Source organism: Toxorhynchites rutilus, chromosome 2, assembly GCF_029784135.1.
Source record: "Toxorhynchites rutilus septentrionalis strain SRP chromosome 2, ASM2978413v1, whole genome shotgun sequence".
Classification (NCBI taxonomy): Eukaryota; Metazoa; Arthropoda; class Insecta; order Diptera; family Culicidae; genus Toxorhynchites; species Toxorhynchites rutilus.
Genome location: NC_073745.1, coordinates 90009220 through 90030925, shown reverse-complemented (window position 1 = coordinate 90030925; position 21706 = coordinate 90009220). Strand labels below are relative to the sequence as shown.

The 21706-nt window shown below is 37.2% G+C and overlaps 2 protein-coding genes across 7 annotated transcripts in view; one reads left to right on the top strand and one right to left on the bottom strand.

Annotated features, from left to right (window-relative positions):
- Positions 1 to 17548, bottom strand: part of LOC129771434 (frizzled-like) — a 291047-nt gene extending 273499 nt beyond the window's left edge. Inside the window, exon 1 of the mRNA XM_055775067.1 lies at positions 16120 to 17548. Coding sequence (XP_055631042.1) covers positions 16120 to 16791 — 672 coding nt within the window. The 5' untranslated portion in view covers positions 16792 to 17548. The remainder of the gene's footprint in view (positions 1 to 16119) is intronic.
- On the top strand, positions 4507 to 12481 carry LOC129771433 (uncharacterized). 6 transcript variants are annotated; one of them, XM_055775066.1, is made up of 4 exons: positions 4507 to 8502; positions 8568 to 8642; positions 8697 to 8864; positions 8919 to 12481. In XM_055775066.1, exons 3-4 carry the CDS (start codon positions 8721 to 8723, stop codon positions 12246 to 12248), a joined length of 3474 nt encoding a protein of 1157 aa, XP_055631041.1. In that variant the 5' UTR covers positions 4507 to 8502; positions 8568 to 8642; positions 8697 to 8720; the 3' UTR covers positions 12249 to 12481. The 6 variants fall into 6 exon arrangements, with proteins under 6 accessions (XP_055631041.1, XP_055631040.1, XP_055631039.1 ...); XM_055775065.1 differs by having other exon boundaries at positions 8694 to 8864; XM_055775064.1 differs by having other exon boundaries at positions 8568 to 8864.
- Positions 17549 to 21706: the final 4158 nt, after the last annotated feature.

The window sequence follows — 21706 nt, the reverse complement described above, 5'->3', positions numbered from 1 at the left end:
ATCCGGCTAAGCAGTTTAAATTTCAGCATGTCGATATTCTACTAAGTAATTATCATCAATTTTCACGTATTATTTTTTTCAGAAACAAAACGTTTAACTAAACTATTAATTTGTATGGCTCGAACCTTGGCGATGGTAATTGAGGACAGGTTAAAAACTCTCAAGCCATTATTGTTCACCTGTTCAACACAAACGAGCAGCAATTCATTTAATCCTCGACGACCAAACGATTTTCTCCGGCAGCGAAATTGAAAATATCGACAGATCAAGAAATCATGTCTATATATTTTTTATCTGCTTCTATAGAAATTTCCCACCCTAATTAAAATAAACATTAGAGAAAATCAATTTGAGTATTTTATGCGTCTGAATAAACCACAAAAACGTAAACATCGATTAAATTTTCTTCTACGCTTCATCTGATTCGCTACTCAAAAGTGTCGTTTGACTGACCGATGAAAAAACACTTTCGTACGAAAACGAGGATAGGGCAATTCGTTCGAACGAACGATGTTCGAATGTTCGAACGGATAGATTTCTTTCGTACGAAACCAAGGATACGAATGAGGCATTCTTTCGAACGTTTTGTGTTCGTTCGAAAACAAGAATAAGGGTGTTTATTTTTTTGGTTCGTTAAGTTAGTGTATAGAATAATATTAGGTGATTAATAGCAGTAATAGACGATAATATCTACTGTTTGCGCCACGCGGAGCGAGCGCATACGTGTTGCGACATGACCTGTCATTCCATTGCATCACCCAGAGACGTGCGAAAGTGAGATGAAAGCAGTATCAACACAACAAACGAATATCACCCGAGCTATCCGAGCGAAGCCGATGTGGGTGAAGATACCAATAAAAAGATACCAATAACTTTTAATTACAACTGACATTTTTTGTAGCCGATGATAAGACAGTTTTATCATTTAAATTAGAAGCACACCATCCTACGAGAATATTCTGAAATGGTGGAGTGTTGGAATTGACCTATCTGGTCATGGGAACCATTTGAAATTTCAAGAAATTCACGAAAATGGACAAGTCCTAAGGCTAATATTTTTCGGAGGCGATAGAATGTCAATTTTATCATTTGAATTAGAAGCATACTATCCTCCGAGAATATTCTGAGATGGTGGAATGTTGGAATTGACCCATCTGGTCATGGGAACCATTTTAAATTTCAAGAAATTTACGATAATGGACAAGTCCTAAGGCTAATATTTTTCGGAGGCGATAGAATGTCAATTTTATCATTTGAATTAGAAGCATACCATCCTCCGAGAATATTCTGAGATGGTGGAATGTTGGAATTGACCCATCTGGTCATGGGAACCATTTTAAATTTCAAGAAATTTACGATAATGGACAAGTCCTAAGGCTAATATTTTTCGGAGGCGATAGAATGTCAATTTTATCATTTGAATTAGAAGCATACTATCCTCCGAGAATATTTTGAGATGGTGGAGTGTTGGAATTGACCCATCTGGTCATGGGAACCATTTGAAATTTCAAGAAATTTACGATAATGGACAAGTCCTAAGGCTAATATTTTTTGGAGGCGATAGAATGTCGATTTTATCATTTGAATTAGAAGCATACCATCCTACGAGAATATTCTGAGATGGTGGAGTGTTGGAATTGACCCATCTGGTCATGGGAACCATTTTAAATTTCAAGAAATTTACGATAATGGACAAGTCCTAAGGCTAATATTTTTCGGAGGCGATAGAATGTCAATTTTATCATTTGAATTAGAAGCATACTATCCTCCGAGAATATTTTGAGATGGTGGAGTGTTGGAATTGACCCATCTGGTCATGGGAACCATTTGAAATTTCAAGAAATTTACGATAATGGACAAGTCCTAAGGCTAATATTTTTTGGAGGCGATAGAATGTCGATTTTATCATTTGAATTAGAAGCATACCATCCTACGAGAATATTCTGAGATGGTGGAGTGTTGGAATTGACCCATCTGGTCATGGGAACCATTTTAAATTTCAAGAAATTTACGACAATGAACAAGTCCTAAGGCTAATATTTTTTGGAGGCGATAGAATTTCGATTTTATCATTTGAATTAGAAGCATACCATCCTACGAGAATATTCTGAGATGGTGGAGTGATGGAATTGACCCATCTGGTCATGGGAACCATTTTAAATTTCAAGAAATTTACGATAATGGACAAGTCCTAAGGCTAATATTTTTCGGAGGCGATAGAATGTCAATTTTATCATTTGAATTAGAAGCATACTATCCTCCGAGAATATTCTGAGATGGTGGAATGTTGGAATTGACCCATCTGGTCATGGGAACCATTTTAAACTTCAAGAAATTTACGATAATGGACAAGTCCTAAGGCTAATATTTTTCGGAGGCGATAGAATGTCAATTTTATCATTTGAATTAGAAGCATACCATCCTATGAGAATATTTTGAGATGGTGGAGTGTTGGAATTGACTCATCTGGTCATGGGAACCATTTGAAATTTCAAGAAATTCACAAAAATGGACAAGTCCTAAGGCTGATATTTTTTGGAGGCGATGGAATGACATTTTTTTCATTTTAATTAGACACACGAGTCTTTCCATTAGTCATCAAACCGGCATCTACTGCTAAAATAATCGTTTTTGAATTTGAATGGCGGCTTCAAAAATTGATCGTTCATAACAAGAAAGTCAGCTTAAGTCGACCAATTAATTTGCTTCGATGGCTAATGAATCGCGGCTTAAATGTAAATCAGCTTACATCTCTGGACCAAATATTACATCGGTCAATGAAAAAATATTCAAAAAGAAAATAATTTTTTGGGTCGAATAAACTAAGTTTCTCTAAAATTTAGCCGATCAATATTATAGTCCAGTTCTAGATTTTCTTAGTCGAGCCGGATAGGCGCCGATTCCAAAACGTGATTAACCCATTCCAAAATATTGTTTCATGTTTTATTGTAAAATCTCATCATATTCTCACAAAAAAGTGCTTAAAAAATTAAGAATATTTGAGAAAATATATGAGGAAACGAATTTTTGATCGGTTGAGCAACCTACAACATGGGATAGTCTAGTATTTTCGGAAATGCTAGTCGATATTAATTTTCAGTTCGCGAAATCGATGCATCGAGAACACTTCTTAACCATGACTCGAGACTCCCGGCTTAAATTTACGAAAAAAAAGTTGAAATCGACTATTATCGAGTGATATTAATCATTCGACTTTGTTCCGATTTTCTGAATAAGAAACCTCCTCAGATCAGTCTCGTTCAGACGACTTGAAGCTGAAGTATTTTTATTATAAGTAAACGTATGCTTTCAAGTGATATAAATCTTACAATAGGGTTTTCTTTGCGACTCCTTGGTAGTCAGAGGTAATACCTAACCCACTGAGTAATGGAATTCAAGTTCTCCTCTCAGATTGAGCCTAGAGAAAAATATCTTGTTCTGCAAATTGTTATTAATTTAAATCTTATTTCGCCATACTTTTTCCCGTGAGTATTCACTTTAAATGAATAGAATACGTCCTACAATCAGTAGATCAATTAGGCGTAATTATATAAAAAAAAACTGTATTGATTTTTTCCTGGATCTAACCGCGTTGTCATCACTTCTGGTAATGATCGATTGTTCATTTTCATTCCTTTTTCTCCACTTCTGTCATACATATACATCTACTACTGAATCCACTGAACGCGAATTTAGCCTTCGTAACTTCCGTGAGCAACCACTTGCAACTTATTTAACACTAGATTTACCAGACCAGTCATTTTGACTGGTCGTGCAATTTCAATTTAAAATTCCTACGACATATTACATTTGCTTTCCGAAATGATGTTATGACTTTTGTAGCTATAAGTAGAAAAAACATTTTATAAACTTAATGTTACTTAATATTTATTACTAACAAATATATTTTTTTGTTATTGACATTTAAACCAGTACCAGTCAAACTGACTGGTGCATGTTTCTATGAAGAAATGTATGAGAGCGTTTTAATTTCAACATATTTTGACAGCAATTGTCAGCCCCTGAAAATGTTCTGCATATTTAGAAAATGCAACCAGCATACCTCTGGAATGTTCAGATGTGGAAAGTGAATTATACGACAGCGGCGATGATTTGTTAGATAGAAAAATTGATTCTCAAGGAAGTGATGATAACAGTGCTATTATCGAGAGTAGTGATGAGGAAATTCCTGATGATGACAATATAGATGAGCCAAGCGACAGTGGTTGCGTAAAAATTCCAATCAAGCGTACCAAATCAGCAAACTGAAATTGCTTTAGACGGAACTATTTGAACGAGAATTGAAGAAGGAGGTGTTGCTGGTAGATTACTAGTTCATAGTAATTTCAAAGATGTACACGGTCCAACAGCACATGCTGAAAGAAATATTATGAACGGGAATCTAAGTAGTGCGTTCCAATTACTGATTGATAACCATATTTTGGAACATATACGAATTTGTACAGAGTTAGAAGCCTCTCGAGTTTTGGAAAAAAATGGACAATTACACAAGAAAAATTGAAGGCATCTCTTGCAATATTGTGCGCGCGTGGGGCGTACGAAGGAAATAGCTTCAAACAGGGGATGAACTTATATTACCGGGGATAAGCAACTTTTTCCATCGGAGGCCAGATGCAGATTTACTCAGTATTTTCCAAACAAACCCCATAAATTTAGCATAAAATTCTAATTGGCGTCTGATGTAGAGACGAAATATGTGATAAATGGCTTTCCTTATTTAGGAAAAAGCGAGACTCGAAATGCATCAATCCCCCTATGCAAATTTGTCGTAATGAAATTTCTTGAACCGTATACCATGAAGGAGCGTAAAACTGATATTTTTTACAAGTATTCCTTTGGCGTTAAAATTAAGATCTCAAAATACTTCGTTGCTTGGAACGATACGCGCTTCTATTGGCAACCAGACATATTTTGGCGTCGATGTCACTGATCGAATGGAAATCAGGTTCCAGAAGGTGACCACTTCAACTGTTTTTCAATAATTTAGTTTCAGCCGGAAGAAATAGCTGGATATTGAACAAAACATAACAGGAGAAAATATCTCACGAGAAGACTTTCTGTTTCAATTAGCAAAAGAACTTGCTTCAGAATATCAGACTTCAAGGCAAATACCACACGAAGCTGATATACCAACTACAAATGGCACTGTTTCTGTACGCAAATGGTGTCAAATAGAATATTTTAATAACAATAAGACTACAAATATTTGCAATAAATGCAAAAAAAGTCTATGTAGAAAGTGTATACACTGCAAAATCTATTGTGAGCAACAAACTGTAAACAATTAAGTGTTTTGTTATTTGACAATGTCTATTAGTCCATTTATCTATCACAATTAATATTGTTCAACTTATTTTCGCCATTTGATAAGTAATAGTACAGACTGGAACCACAATATTCATTTTTTCTTATACACCAGTCATTTTGACTGGTGCTGGTAGAAATAGGTATATATAAATAGCTGGTAAATCTAGTGTTAACACGGGGTCGTTTCCATACTAGGCGGTACAGGATAGTCCCGATCTTCTGAACAGACTTGAATGAACTAAAAACATCCGTAGCCGATCGAGTCAACTAGAAAAATAAGCTAGCGGCGGTCGCCGTTGGCCCCATTTTTCTTGTTGAAAAAAACCGGCGTCGACATTTTCAAATATGGCGTCGACCGCCGAAATTTTTGACGACAGAAGTGTCTGTCTCCTGGTCTGCTATACATTTTCTGTAGGCGTTAAGATCAACACTGAAAAATATTTCGACATAAAAAAGCGCAAAATAAAAAAAATACTAAGTCAGCGCTATTATCTTAAGTCACCAAAGTGAAGTTGTGTACTCTAGCTTCTTCTTCTTCTTGGATGGCACTACCGTTCCAGTGAAACTTTTGCCTTCTCAACGCAGCATTACTTGCGTCATTTTTATTAGTAGTGCTTGGTTGAGATTTCTATGCCGAATAACACGCCTTGAATGTACTCTGGAGGGGCAAGCTCTAGAATACGCGTGACCACAGTGCAAGCCGGAAGAATTTTCTTTCACGAAAAATCCCCCGACCAGAACGGGAATCGAACCCGAACCCCCGGCATGATAGTGTGGGACGCTAACCACTCGGCCACGGGAGCACGTACTCTAGCGCCGAATCGTAATGAAAATATTCGGTGGCGGAGTTGCGCCGTGGCGAATTTTCGTTCGGCAATGAAACGATTGCGATGAGTTGTGATGATATTGAAAGTGGAATACAGCTGGAATCCGACGAATGCATGGAAATTGAGGTAGGTTCAGTTTGTATTAATCTATGACTTCAGTAAAAATTTTATTACGACAAAATTAATTCATAATAAAAATTGCGCTTTTTTCTGTGTGGCATTCATACCCCTGAGTTCACTTTTTAAAAACATGAATAGAAACTATTGCTACATGTTCTTTAAATGTATTATTAAAAGAGCTTCTGAATGTTTCCACCAGAACCCAATGATAAATGGGTCTGAAAAGTTGAACGAATTGGTATGAAAATATGGAGAAATTTGCGTTAGTGATACTAAAGCCTATGATCATAACGCGAAATCCAACAGTCACATAATTTCCGTTGTTTCCTATTATAAGAAGAGATGTCGACCAGGAATATCATTTCATAATCAAAAGGGATGAAACACGGTACGTGGAATGGATTCAACGGATAAAAATTGAAAATCATCCGGCTAAGCAGTTTAAATTTCAGCATGTCGATATTCTACTAAGTAATTATCATCAATTTTCACGTATTATTTTTTTCAGAAACAAAACGTTTAACTAAACTATTAATTTGTATGGCTCGAACCTTGGCGATGGTAATTGAGGACAGGTTAAAAACTCTCAAGCCATTATTGTTCACCTGTTCAACACAAACGAGCAGCAATTCATTTAATCCTCGACGACCAAACGATTTTCTCCGGCAGCGAAATTGAAAATATCGACAGATCAAGAAATCATGTCTATATATTTTTTATCTGCTTCTATAGAAATTTCCCACCCTAATTAAAATAAACATTAGAGAAAATCAATTTGAGTATTTTATGCGTCTGAATAAACCACAAAAACGTAAACATCGATTAAATTTTCTTCTACGCTTCATCTGATTCGCTACTCAAAAGTGTCGTTTGACTGACCGATGAAAAAACACTTTCGTACGAAAACGAGGATAGGGCAATTCGTTCGAACGAACGATGTTCGAATGTTCGAACGGATAGATTTCTTTCGTACGAAACCAAGGATACGAATGAGGCATTCTTTCGAACGTTTTGTGTTCGTTCGAAAACAAGAATAAGGGTGTTTATTTTTTTGGTTCGTTAAGTTAGTGTATAGAATAATATTAGGTGATTAATAGCAGTAATAGACGATAATATCTACTGTTTGCGCCACGCGGAGCGAGCGCATACGTGTTGCGACATGACCTGTCATTCCATTGCATCACCCAGAGACGTGCGAAAGTGAGATGAAAGCAGTATCAACACAACAAACGAATATCACCCGAGCTATCCGAGCGAAGCCGACAGGACAAATACCCCACCAGAGCAGAACATGATCCATTCCACGACGATCCATTTCGTTTGGAACACTAATTTTCCGTACACCAGCCGAAACAATTTCTATCCTTTTCATTCAATCGCATCACCGAGAGACGTGCGAAAGTGAGATGAAAGCAGTATCAACACAACAAACTAATATCACCCGAGCTAACCGAGCGAAGCCGACAGGACAAACACCCCACCAATTTCAGGGAGTATAAAAGTAGCAGAGCAGCATATGATCCATCTTTATAAGTTTTTATTCACCACGTGTATTTAGAAACCATTAGAGAAAGTTATAGTGAAAATTTGGACTTTGAAAACTAGTGTCGTTTTTTCCTACAGTAAATTTAGTCAGACCCTTTCCAACCGGAGTACTATAAGGATTGAGAAATGTGTACTGTGAAGATGGCATCCTCTTATAAAATTAATTTAGAGATGTGTTTAGAAGCGGTTAACAGTTTAATTTCAACCAAGTGCCTAGAATATGATTTCAAGTTAAATTTTAAGAACATGCAAGTAATTTTGGAGCGTATGGGATTAGATAAAACGAACTATCCTAGTATGAAGGTAATCAAAAGCCTTCTAATGAAACATCGAAAATCCGTAAAACGGTTTGCTCCTGAGATTACTTTGCAGAATTGTTGGGATGCAGCGAATGATTTGATCGCTAGAGAAGAGTTGGATGAGCTATTCGAATTGAATTCTAAGAATCTGAAAGAAATTCTTGTAGAAATGGGATTAAACGAAAAATGCGCACCTAACTTAAAAAAAGTTAGGAATAACTTCGCTTGTAATCCAACATATAAGAAGTATCGTGCAGAACGAAAGGTGAGAACCCTTATAATTGTTATAAGCTTCCTGAAATTAATAAAACTATTTTGAAATTTTCAATGTGAAATCATTTCCGCAGAATATTGAACATTCAATTGCCGCTGAAAGTCATAACGTAAGTGTAAAATATCAAATTGCTTTGAAATAGTCACGCCATACAGTAACTTCAAATTTTTATAGATCGATAATTTCAAAGAATGTTCTTTTGAGAATGAAAGTGCCTGCTTGCCACAAGACTGCGTTGGAGTTCATGAAGTAAGATGACATTTCTATTTATTAATTCATGTATTAATAGTTGTTATTTAGCAGCTTTTATTAAATAAAACAGATCATATGTCCGAAACAAACTCATCTCCTTCACGTGTCGAAACAAGAACATTATCATTTGTATCATTTGACACAAACGATTTCGAGGAATTGGCCGACTCTCAAAGTACTACTTTTGACGGCGTTGATAATACGGGAAAAGATAACGAAGTAAGATGACATTTCCAATTAATTATTCATGTATTAATATGTATTATTCTTCAGCAACCTCCATTCGGATTTTTATTGAAAGGAACAGATTTATCGCGTGTCGAAATAAAATCATTATCCGTCGAGTTTCCTGCAAAAGTATGTAAGAAAGGAATGGAACTTAATGCTCCAGAAATTGAATGTCGCATTTTTGAAACATCAGTAAGTCAAATGCAAGAGAGATCAACGAACGACATGCAAGACTCGATTGTTTCATTTGATACCAATGATCTTGAAGGATCGACCAAATCACAAGATACTACTTATAGCAGTGATGTAGATGTAACTGAACTTGTGTTCAATACAACGGACTTTGAAAACCTACGAAAAGAGATAAAAGAAAAAGGCAACAGTAACAGGATCAAATACAATGTCAAGGTTGCGGAATGTGGGGCAACTGCCACAAAAAGACTTTATAGTGGTGCTTCAATTTACGAGTGTTCTTTTTACATCAACAAGAAGAACATTGAAATGTGTAAACATTATGATCAACATAATATAATGCAAAGCAAAACCAAGGTTGGCGATGCTAAATATAAGCAACAAAAGCATAGAAGGCCTTTTATAGTGGCCTTAGAAGATTTGTTAAAAATCAAATATGAAGAATTCAATATCTATTGTATAATCAATATAAATTCTCATAATTGCAACAAATCTGGCTGGCTATTTTATGGTGTCTGCGCTCACAAGACCTGCAGATCTTATCGTTTCAAAATTGTTTCTGTTACGGATGGTGATAACATATATAAAGTCGATGTCTATGTTAATGTCGCTATGACCCTGATACACGGGGAAAACCTGAAAGCGGCATATTGCAAAGGAGTAAAAAGAAACATAAATATGAAAAAACTGCAGCTCCAAAAACCACTTGAATTACGAACTAAGTTGATCAACGAAAAGAAAAAAAGGGAACCATTCGAGAAGGTAGACATTGTCAGCAAAAATGTATTGAAAAAAATTAGCAGTGAAGCTAAATCGAAGCTTAACAGGGATATTGATGATTTTCAAGATTTGATAAAAATGTCTGAGGATAACGGATCTTATATCAAAAATGTGTTTAGAAAGCCCTTTGGTGTAATTTGTTTTAATACAAAAATGTTCAAAGAGCTGAGAAAAAACAAGACTTACAGTCCTATTTTCTACATGGATGGTACTGGATCGGTTGTACGATATTCAAAAGCTGAGAAGCGTGTTCAAATATATGTTTTGGTCGCATACAATTACCGGTCAAATTTTAGTGTACCCGTAACAACCTTTGTGACTGAAAGCCAAAAAACAGTAGACTTCCACAATTGGTTGAATATATTTCGTGCTTCGTACGAGTCAGGCAGCTCTATGAATAAATTGAATAAAATAGCGAGAATTGTTAGTGTTGATTGGAGCTGGTCACTGATTGGTGGATTGATACGGGCTCTTAATAATCAACACCATACACTACCAGAGTATATCCGAGATTGTTATAAAGTTTGCATAAGAGAACTCAATCTCAATTTCACTATCATTCATTTATGCTACAGTCATTTCATGAATGTAGTTTCTAAGGACTTGAAATCTGCTCCAATCAACATAAAACATAAGTTCATGGACTGTATGCGATTGGCTGTACGTGCTACAAACTTAGTGGACTTAATCGATCTGTTTATCATTATGACATGCATTTTTGGATCTGCAAATGAGAACCGAATGCTTGAGACATCACTAAAAGAACTAGATGCAAAAATTAATGATAGAACAAGCTTCGATTCAGAAAGCGCTGGTAAATTTGATTATACTGGCATCGGTGAACCAGAAATTCTAAAAAAAGATGAGGACAAAATCTTCTTGGGATCGCCTTTTTATGCGTTGTTAAAAGAAACATTTGAAACAACATTAAAACAAATAGATGATCTCAGCCAAGGATCACAGAACCCACTGTATTTCAAAGGATTCTTGGAAGATGTCGCCTTGAAAAAATACATGCCTGTGGTTTGTTTGTGGTCAAATATAATAGTATCTCAAATTGACTCGAATCCGGATACTATTTCAAACGCAAGGGTTGAAAGCTTCTTCCGAACATTGAAACACAATGTTATGAAAGGTCAGCTCTACGAAAGAATAACACATTTTCTTCGAAAACTACAATCGTATATTGAATCTCTGTTCCACTTTTCCGACTTTGACATTGAAGATATATACGCTACTGATAAAGGAATAAGTAATGCTAAAAAACGTCAAGATGATAGAATCGCAGAATATGACAGATTTGTCGGAAACGTAGAAGACATAGAGGACGAATGGCATAGTCCATACTTTCAAAAAGATGCTTCAACCCACTTGTTCAAGAAGAAAAAGAAGCAGGAAACTAACAGCTTAAACACACAACTTGAACAATCAACACAGAAGCACCCAGATTCAAAGGAAAACAGTGATAACAACAGAAAAAGATCATTAGAAGAAGATTTAGAAACTACCTGTAATCTGTCCTCTATTCATCATTTCATTGACAAAGGATTTGAATTTCCAGTTACCACCAAATGGTATTTCGGTGAGTTTCCTTCAGAATATGAGAGCATAGGAGTAAGTAGTATGATTGTAAGCTCAGAAATGCTTCAAACGCTCGATGCACATACATATATGGATGGAGAAACCTTAGATGCGATAATTGCAGTGGCCATAAAAGAATGTGAGGTCGAAAGCGTAAAATTGGTATCAACTTACATGTCGAGAAACTTGTTTGATACAACTCAACTAAAAGAAGTATTGGATAGGAAACGAGATTATGTTTTACCAGTTCTAACCAATACATCGGGAGTATGGGTGGTTCCTTTGAATGTTAGAGCTGGGCAAGCACCCACCAAGCAAGTTGGAAGAGGGAACCATTGGGTTCTCTTCATTGCTGATTTTATGAATAGAGAAACTTTTTATTTAGATCCTCTCGAAACAGCATCCCCATATTTGAAGGACGTACAAGAAGAATTTTTGAAGGCAGTAAGCTCTATTCGGAGACTTAAAAATCAACCATTTGATTCAACCAATTGGCAAAGCGGCTCGAAAAATATTGCGCACGACAAGCAAAACGACGACTACAACTGTGGTGTATATGTAGCTAAATATGCACAAAACTTTCTTTTGAAGAAACCGTTGACCGGGCTAGGAAACATGGATTCTGAGAGGAAACAAATCAAAATAAAACTCCTAAATACAGCAGTAATAAAAATTTGTTTATACTGCAGCAGCTTGAAATCACTAATTTTGTCATGTCAATCATGTGGACGGAGGTGTTGCAGTAGATGCGCCCCAAATATGGTGCTAAAAATTCCATCTACAAAACAATGTGAAATATGTTCGAAAATTAAAATGATATAATTTTTAAGTCTCATCAATAAATTTTTATATTACCTTTTAACTTGAAGTATTTTTATTTGTCCAGTTTGAGTCCTTTCAGAAACGAGATAGAATCCTGTCGTCTAAGTCAAAAATGAAAAAATTGTCATTCCATCGGCTACAAAAAATAGTTGCCATAAACCTCAACCATTCGCGTGGATTTTTTTTTAAATTTTAAATGGTTCCTATGATCAGATAGGTCAATTCCAACACTCCACCATCTCAAAATATTTTCGGAGGATAGTATGCTTCTAATTCAAATGATAAAATTGACATTCTATCGCCTCCAAAAAATATTAGCCTTAGGACTTGTCCATTATCGTAAATTTCTTGAAATTTTAAATGGTTCCCATGACCAGATGGGTCAATTCCAACATTCCACCATCTCAGAATATTCTCGTAGGATGGTATGCTTCTAATTCAAATGATAAAATCGACATTCTATCGCCTCCAAAAAATATTAGCCTTAGGACTTGTCCATTATCGTAAATTTCTTGAAATTTAAAATGGTTCCCATGATCAGATGGGTCAATTCCAACACTCCACCATCTCAGAATATTCTCGGAGGATAGTATGCTTCTAATTCAAATGATAAAATCGACATTTTATCGCCTCCAAAAAATATTAGCCTTAGGACTTGTCCATTATCGTAAATTTCTTGAAATTTAAAATGGTTCCCATGACCAGATGGGTCAATTCCAACATTCCACCATCTCAGAATATTCTCGGAGGATGGTATGCTTCTAATTCAAATGATAAAATTGACATTCTATCGCCTCCGAAAAATATTAGCCTTAGGACTTGTCCATTATCGTAAATTTCTTGAAATTTAAAATGGTTCCCATGACCAGATGGGTCAATTCCAACATTCCACCATCTCAGAATATTCTCGGAGGATAGTATGCTTCTAATTCAAATGATAAAATTGACATTCTATCGCCTCCGAAAAATATTAGCCTTAGGACTTGTCCATTTTCGTGAATTTCTTGAAATTTCAAATGGTTCCCATGACCAGATAGGTCAATTCCAACACTCCACCATCTCAGAATATTCTCGTAGGATGGTGTGCTTCTAATTTAAATGATAAAACTGTCTTATCATCGGCTACAAAAAATGTCAGTTGTAATTAAAAGTTATTGGTATCTTTTTATTGGTATCTTCACCCACATCAATGTGGTCGTGTCTTGTCTCTATGTTTTTTCACGCTGTTCCTCAAAGTGCAAAAAACTGCAAAGTGTGAAAAATTGTAATGGGTGGTATCTAGGACACGACCGCAGTTTTCGACGTAGAACTACGGAATTATATTATTCAATCCACTTGTTTATCACTTCGGATATTATTTTCGAATGCATCGAAATTTTTGTAATATTTTTTTAGCTATTTAATTATTTATTACTTCAGTAGACTCGGAAGAGTTGAGTAGAATCGAAAACTATCAGCACTTCTCGTTTATTTGGTTCAACTCGTATCAAACTTTCTCCTTCCCACTCAGATATCGATCACAAACTATGAACCCTTTTGCTCCTATATTCCGCTTGAAATGTGATCGAACCTCACAACATGCAACAATAAGGTTTCCCTGCTGGAATTTGAAAGCAAATTTTCATGAAATATACGTTTATCTAAATAAATGCAGTGTATATCTATATTCCAAAGTTTTGGATACTCTTCCTTATCCACACTAGCAGAAAACATTCTCGTATGCTGCTCTTCTTTGTCGTAGCGCACCTCGATACAGAGGGTTTCCTCTCCTTGTATAGAGCTGTGTGTGTATGCGTGTGTAATCAGCATTAGGCATGAATGATATCCGCTCGTTGTGTTATGCTAGCTCACACGCATCTGTGTTTTCATTCTATTCTATTTTTGGTTTCCACCTCTAGCCCTGAGAAGGGCCCTTGTGGAAGGAAACTCAATTCCATCCTCCTCCTTCACCCGACAAAAAAACAATCCTCTCCCGCTCGACGCTCTGCGGCAATCATGTTGCTTCGATGACCACCAAACGAGAAGTGGTGTGGCTTCAAAGGAAGGAAGGTAGGTCTTGTATTATAGGAAGGTATTGTATTATAGAGACTTTAAACTTTTGCAGTTCATTCGTCTCTAGCCTTGAGAAAGGCCCTTTGAAAACTCTACTCTATTCTACTCCAGCGCTACCACCTCCGCCCTCTAGCCTTGAGAAAGGCACTCGATCCCTCGCCGTCCAGCTCGTCCAGCAACGATGTTGTCCAGTCGGTGTCCACACAAAGAATGTGGCTTCAAATCGCGGATGGCTTATTTAATCCAAATATGTTGAAAACGGACAGAAACGAATGTATCAGTTGCTCGTTATTGATAGCTCTGTTCGGGAATGCATACAAATCGGCAGAATAAATGTATGGGAAAATGAGAATGCTTCCAGTTTTCATTAATTTAAACTGTTTAGGCATTAGTGAATTGTACTGTATAGTACAATTAAACGAATCATAGAGAATTTCCGATTCCATTGGTATGCAATGTATCAGAATTTGTTCGCTGTGAAAATAGTTATTAACGTTAACTTTATTCCACAAAAACGTAACCTGTTTTCTGATTTGGCACCCTTCCTGAAAGACGTAGTTCTACGTCAAAAAAACGGAGAAATGATTATAATGCAAGAAAATGTTTGCTAAACTTGTGAAGGAAATGTTCATATCTAAAGGTTCAAAACACAGATTGTCTAGCACCTCGAACGTTTTGAGTGTGAAGGTCAATGATAACTCATTGCATTCAATACCGGTAAAACCTGTAAATTTGTCGAAGCGTGCGTTGTATCTTGAGTAGTGCTGCTGCTCCGGAATGTACACTCCTGCACTTGTTCGTGACTTTCTCAGCATACAAACATAAAAACAACACTGATATTTAGACGTTGTTTCTTTCGTAAACACGCAATTAAACTGTCAGAAATTACCAGTTTCTTCGTGTTATTATTTTTGCACCCTGATGCAACAAGTAATCCGTACTACTACCGTATATGTAAACCAGTCAAGGAATTGCATTTTATTTGCTTGGCTTTACACTGGGGCTTGCTCCTGGACCGCGGACGGGGTTCACGACTCAGCTTTACTCACCCTCCGTTTTCATCAATACATTGATCGGTATCAATCATTTCGCCAGATGAAATTGGCGCGGCGTGATGTGATGCTCAAGGCAAATGATGGAAGTTCAATTGAGAATTTTGTTCGACAACTTATTAGTTGTTGCTTTTGTTTTTTTCCTGGCGAACATTAGATTACAATTTTTATGGGAAAATGATTTTCATCCTGTGTTTAGATTCCCCGCTTATAAATATTAGCGTCACTTTGTTCTACCCAGTGAACAAATTGAATCGACATTGCATCCACTTGTAGACTACTAAACAGACAACGCCCATCTCTGAGTTCACGTTATGAATAAAGATGCTTTCCCGACAGCGAACAGCTCACCGCTCACCTCCTTTAAGGCTTCTTCATCAGCTGGATGCGCTGCAGCCGGGACAAATTTTACCATCTCCTCCACCATCGAGAATTGAGCTGGCTTTTCGATTTTGAGCATCGTTTGCCAGTTGGTTGTTTTTTTTTATATGTGTCTGTCCGGTCGGCAGCTGACATGGAGGGTTTGCTACCGGTTTTACACGGCTATACGATACGGACGTGTTCGAAATGAAAAATTCACTCCGTCTTCTGGTTCAAACGGGGATTGTCTGTCAGACCACAAGAAGTGGCATGCGACTCATCCACGATTGCTCTGAACGGAGTTAACAAATGACAAAGGCTGTTCGTTTGAAGGAACATAACAAACTTGATATCGTAATCAGAGGGGGTGTGGACGAAGGGTATTTTACAACTAGCTTAGTACTAACCTTTCCCCCAACAGTCAGCTGATATCCCATAATGGTGGGAGCCTTCAGTTGAACCGGACATATGAAACCGAGTTCCCGATGCCCGGTGGCAACATTAGTGACGCTGGAATGAACATTCTTCCGGGGTACATGTGGCTTCGTCGTATGCATAACGTTCGTTGGCATCGGAGTGCTTTCGGATGAATTGTTCTGCGAAACGCACAGCTCTTTACCGTCCTCGGGAAATTTACTGCACTCTAAATTTTCCGGCCACTGGAAGTCGAAAGTCCTCATGATAGTTTCGCATACTCGGGCACTTTCACACAAGCTACGGCAAGGTGGAATGGGGAAGTTAAGAATCGTACAAACAGGTGCATACAAGGTGCAGAGAAAGAATTTTAGATCCGGACTGCAGTCTATCTTGACGAGGGGTATGAATTGATGAACCTCGAGTGCAGCCTCTTCCTGCTTGGTGTGGCCAACCAAATTAGGCATAATTGTTTTATTGTACTGAATATCGGTGCAGAATGGGATTGTAATCGGTTCACATCGGTTGTGGTGCTGAAAATCATCCGAGCTAATGCTGGAAATCTCCTGACCTCCAAAGGTTTCCTGTTGTTGGACAGATGATCCAACACTTGCATAACTCAGCATCAAAGCTAAGGATCCTATCAAAGAACACATTGTTGACATATTATCGCTGCAGCTTTCGCTTCGTGCGCTGCTCTGAACTTCGTTATACTTCGCACACTTTTTCCTGTTTTATTACAACACTACCACACACGCACGACTATTTAGATTCGAAATGCAATAAACAACACATCAAAAGACCATCGATTCGTCTAAACACAAACACAGCCACACACGCGCGTATGTCGGCCTCTTTGACTTCTGCTGCTGCTCGCTTTGTTGTTGGTTTACTTTCAGAGCCACACTCTTCACTCACTCACTCACACTACAGCGCAACGCCACAAATTTACGGCACTCTACTCTTCGCACTTGAATGCAATAAAACCCGATCTGCTTACGCGAGGGACCACCATTCACCCTCACACCAGCAGCATCCCTCTTCACTCGCCTCACTGTAATAACTTCAACACAGATTCGGCATCCGTCCGAATGCTTTGATGCACATGTTGACAAATACCAGATACGGAGCGGGGCGGCACGTTTGATTCCCTTCTATCTAGATTTATTGACCGCTTCGCTTGCTCCCTTTGATCCGCGGGTACCACACATTCAAGTTCAACGACCAGTGACGAAAGCTGTCCGAGTGCATCGAGCGAACATACTTTCAATGGGAACACTTTTCCGAATGAGCAGATTGATCATTCCACCGAAATGGATGATGGTAATAGTCAACCGTCAAAAACGCAACCGCGAAACGTGAAATATTCCCTTCCTCGCAAACCAACGGCGAAAGCGTCCGAAATACAACTAAAGACAAGTGGCACAAACCGTCAGACACCCGCGCGAGATGGTCGGACAATTGCGCAAGGATGTGTTCGTTCGGTCTCGTCCGCCGCGAAGTTCAATCGGTTGTGTTCTTTCCGTCGTTGCGTGCGCTGCGAGGAAGGTTGTGTTAGTGCCATCGAAAGATGTAAACAATTATCAGCGGCTGCGAGGGTGAAATGCGCACGTCTCTTTGGTTGGAAGCTTTTGATAGAGAGGAAAACCTGATTATCGTCACGGTTCTCAATATTCTGTTGTGAGAACTGAGTGTCTCGCATCACTCGATATTTGTTGAGATCCAAGGGTTATCGGCGGGAGGTTGGAATGGTCAGTATGAGGACATATGCTTGCTGCAGCCATGGAGGCGTAATTGACCGGTTTTAGAATGGCAAATAATACAAGATTGCAGTTAGGGAACGAATTGGTATAACACTTTCTTCCGTGATCTCGCTCCAGCTATTATTAATCCTCAAACTATTGCTTTGACCGTTGGATGTACGTGAATCTCGAAACTTGTTTTACTCATCGCGATAAAAAAAACAAAAACAGTTGTGAGACAAATCCATCCTGAATCTGCGTTATCGTTCGACGATCTCATTTTCCCACGCAGAAACAGCTGAGGCATTTCAAAAATGTAAACATTTAGCGATCTCATTTGACGTTTGATGGTGCGAAGCTTTTGGAAGCTTTAAAGGTGTATTTCTAAACTTTGGGGGTGTATTTCCTAAGCTTTATTTAAGATGTGGAAAGTTGAGTTCTGACTTCAGACTGTTTCGAATTGGTGTGAAACAAAGGTTATCTATCAGTTATCTATCCGAATATAGTTTGAAATTGTTATAATTTGTTTTTTGAATGAACAAAACACGTAGTCTAGACTTTTGGGGTGTACGGGGGTGCTGTCGAAATTTTAGCCGAATCGGACTCGTAGTTTTGTTTTGACCGTGTGTGGAAGCGGGCGTGTCCGCGGATTTTAGAAAAATGAAAAAAAAAATGGAAATTCCGCCATCGCCACGGCCAAATTGGTCGAATTGCGCTACGAACTGCTGCCCCATTCACCGTATTCTCCAGATTTGACTCCGCGCGACTTTTGTTTTATTCTTCTTTAAAAAGTCACTCGCCGGGCAGAAATTTGAGTCCAATAAGGAGGTCATCGCCGCCACGGAGGCCTACTTTGCAGACCTCGAGAAATCGTATTTTTCAGATGGATTAAAGAAGTTGGAGCATCGCTGGGTAAAGTGTATCGATCTAAAAGGAGATATTGAGAAAAAAATCGCCACTTTTACATTTTTTTTTGTAGGCTAAGTACTTATCGGACTGCCCTCGTATATTTCTACTAAAACTCATTATTATGATACAAGACCATTATCAGACACAATGTGCGTTCAAAATTTTTCCCCCATTTGCGGAATGTGTATTGATTTATCAAATATTTCAATATATATGGCAATGACAGTTGATTTGAATTCATAACTTCTTCTAAAACTTCTTCTAAAAATGTGTTTTGTTACGACGGTTACAAGTACACTCGAAACGCACAAAAAAAAGTCCAAACGACGTCAACGGAGATTGAACCAAGGCCGGCTAGACTACAAGACTGTTTAACACGACCACACTATCCACATAGCTAATGATGCTGTTGCGCAGAAGCGTGATAATATAACATCTCATTACAAATTGAAGTTGGAAAGTGTTTTCTAATTTTACTCCTAGAAAACACTTTCCAGCATAAAGGAGATCTATATCCATCTCGGTCTGGGCCACGTAAATAGGTGACAAGGTAATGCGTGCTTATTTGAAACGTGCCACTTGTTTCGCTCGCTCGTATTAATATTATATTGCCGTATCATATCTGTGGTGGAACATCTGTAGTAGATATCTGTGGTCTTACTAACACATGCAAGTAGGATTCTATACACACCACCTTATGTATGAATAAGATTGGAAATAAAAAGATTAGACCAAGGCGCGTAGAAGTATATCCTACGGTGGGCCAACTTGCTAAAATCACTCTTCAGCCATCTTGGAAGCCTACTCAGCAATTCCAAATGAAATCGTCCTAAAAATGCAGATTTTAAAAACCTTTTTTTATTCCAATGAAAGTGTGTATTCCGTTTGGGTTGGAGTTAATACGAGTTTTTCACAGCAATTGGGAATTTTTTGACTCAGGCGTAACTTTTGAAAAAGGCGTATCGATTTTAGTAAGAGAAAACTAGGAGTCGTACCGAAATAGTGTCATAAGGTGGCCATACACTGTTTGCCCGGAGGTCAAATATTTTATATTTTTTGACAGATAAGGTTTGATTTGATATTTGTACAAACACTGTTTTGTTTGCCACTCTTCAATTTTCAACAGTAGTAAACAATATCAAACACCGAACATGGAAAAAATGAACTGAAATATTCAAGGTAACCTAACCATGTACCGACAGGTTCGAAGAACAGACTGAAAAAATATTTTAGGCATCCAATATTCGAATATTTGCTTGTCGTGTTTTGTGTAGAAAATATTTGATCAGTACACGTTGACCAAATTTTATCTGTCAAAAGAGTCAAATATTTGGCTTCGGTCAAACAGTGTATGAGCACCCTTAGAAAGAGTTATAGAGTATTGATGGTTGAATATGAAAAAAATGTACACTGAGAATAAAAATTAGTACTATTTTTTTTATTTACAAAATAGTAATATATTTTTATTTTTTTTTTCAATTCTTTCATACAAAATAGAAGTCATGCAGAAAATTAAAAAAATGGGCCCAAGATGGTAAAACTATTTTTGACAAATTTTGTGGAGCATCGAATTTCTAGGAATTTTTGAAACTTCGAATTTTTGTATGTTAATGATCATTTTTAGCCACAAATAATGAATCCTGATGTGATTTGAAACAGAAAAGGTTATTATCGATCTTCTTCTAAATGTAGCCATTCTCGAAATATTTCAAAAAATATTTCTAATTTATTTTCTTTTTTATAGTAGATAATCCCTTTTAATATGTTTGTCGTGTCATACCGTCATGTTCATGAAATTTAATGAATTTGCTTATAATTTCCAACAACTTTTCCAAATACGTCTTCATGGTTCATTTTTTGACTCAAGCTTACCTTTAGAAAATGGGGGTATCGATTTGGGTAAGAGAAATCTTTGATAATTTATATCTCAAAAAATATGAGTCGTGCCGAAATAGTGTGTTAGAAAGAGTTATAGAGTATTGTTGGCTTAATTTAAAAGCAAAAACAAAGGGAATAAAAATTAGTACTCTTTTTTAACGTAGGATTACGTCTTTCGGGAACATATTGAGGTACAAATTGAAAATCGAAAATCGAGCACATCGTGGAACTTGTCCAATTTCAAACGCTTACTGATCAGTCATTTCATTATGGATTGATGAAATTTTTGCGTCTATAACAATTTTTCACCTTGAATAAAATAATATATCATGTAACTAACTATCGAATAATTTAAAAATCTCAACTCCTATCCTAACGGAAATACCCATTTGTGATTGGTCAAAATTGACGACACATGCGGCGGGTCCATAACAGAGACATCAAAACCAAGCTGCATAGGGGAAATCGGCATTGCAAATACTCGAAAGTGTGGAGCCGATCTGGCGTAGTGGTAACATCCATGCCTCTCACGCTAAAGGTCACGAGTTCAATTCTCACTCCCGACATTCTTCCAAAAATGGAAGTAAAAGTGACGAACCAGCCAAATGAGTTGAAAGTCACTATAATACAGAAAATAAAAATACACGAAAGTAGGGGGAGCTTTTGTTCTCACTGAAAAGTGTTCCCTAACAGAGACATCTAAACCTAGGTCACCGAGGGAAACCGGCATTGCAAATATATGCAAGTCGGGGGCAATTTTAAATTGCAAGTAAGGTGAGTGATACGATTAATTATAGCAAATAAAATTTTGATTTGGAACTTCAATGTTGGTTGCTTCGTGTGTATTGTGTGTATTGTAAACAATTTAGTACAAGTGTATATGTAAAATTGTATGTGGTAGCAATTGTGTTAAAAATGACTTGAAATATGAGACGATTAATTTCAAATTTCATAAATAAAACCAAGTAGTGTTATCGCTCGAGAAGTAACATCAAAGTAACATGTTTTTATTGATGAGAAAAATTGATAATTGTTTTCGGTATTCATAATT

What these genes read in the sequence shown, in the direction of transcription:
- LOC129771433 (XM_055775066.1), top strand. Translation starts at nt 8,721, where the DNA reads ATGTCCGAAACAAACTCATCTCCTTCACGTGTCGAAACAAGAACATTA. An exon ending in ATACGGGAAAAGATAACGAA is followed by an intron (nt 8,865 to 8,918) that starts GTAAGATGACAT and finishes ATTATTCTTCAG; the next exon opens with CAACCTCCATTCGGATTTTT.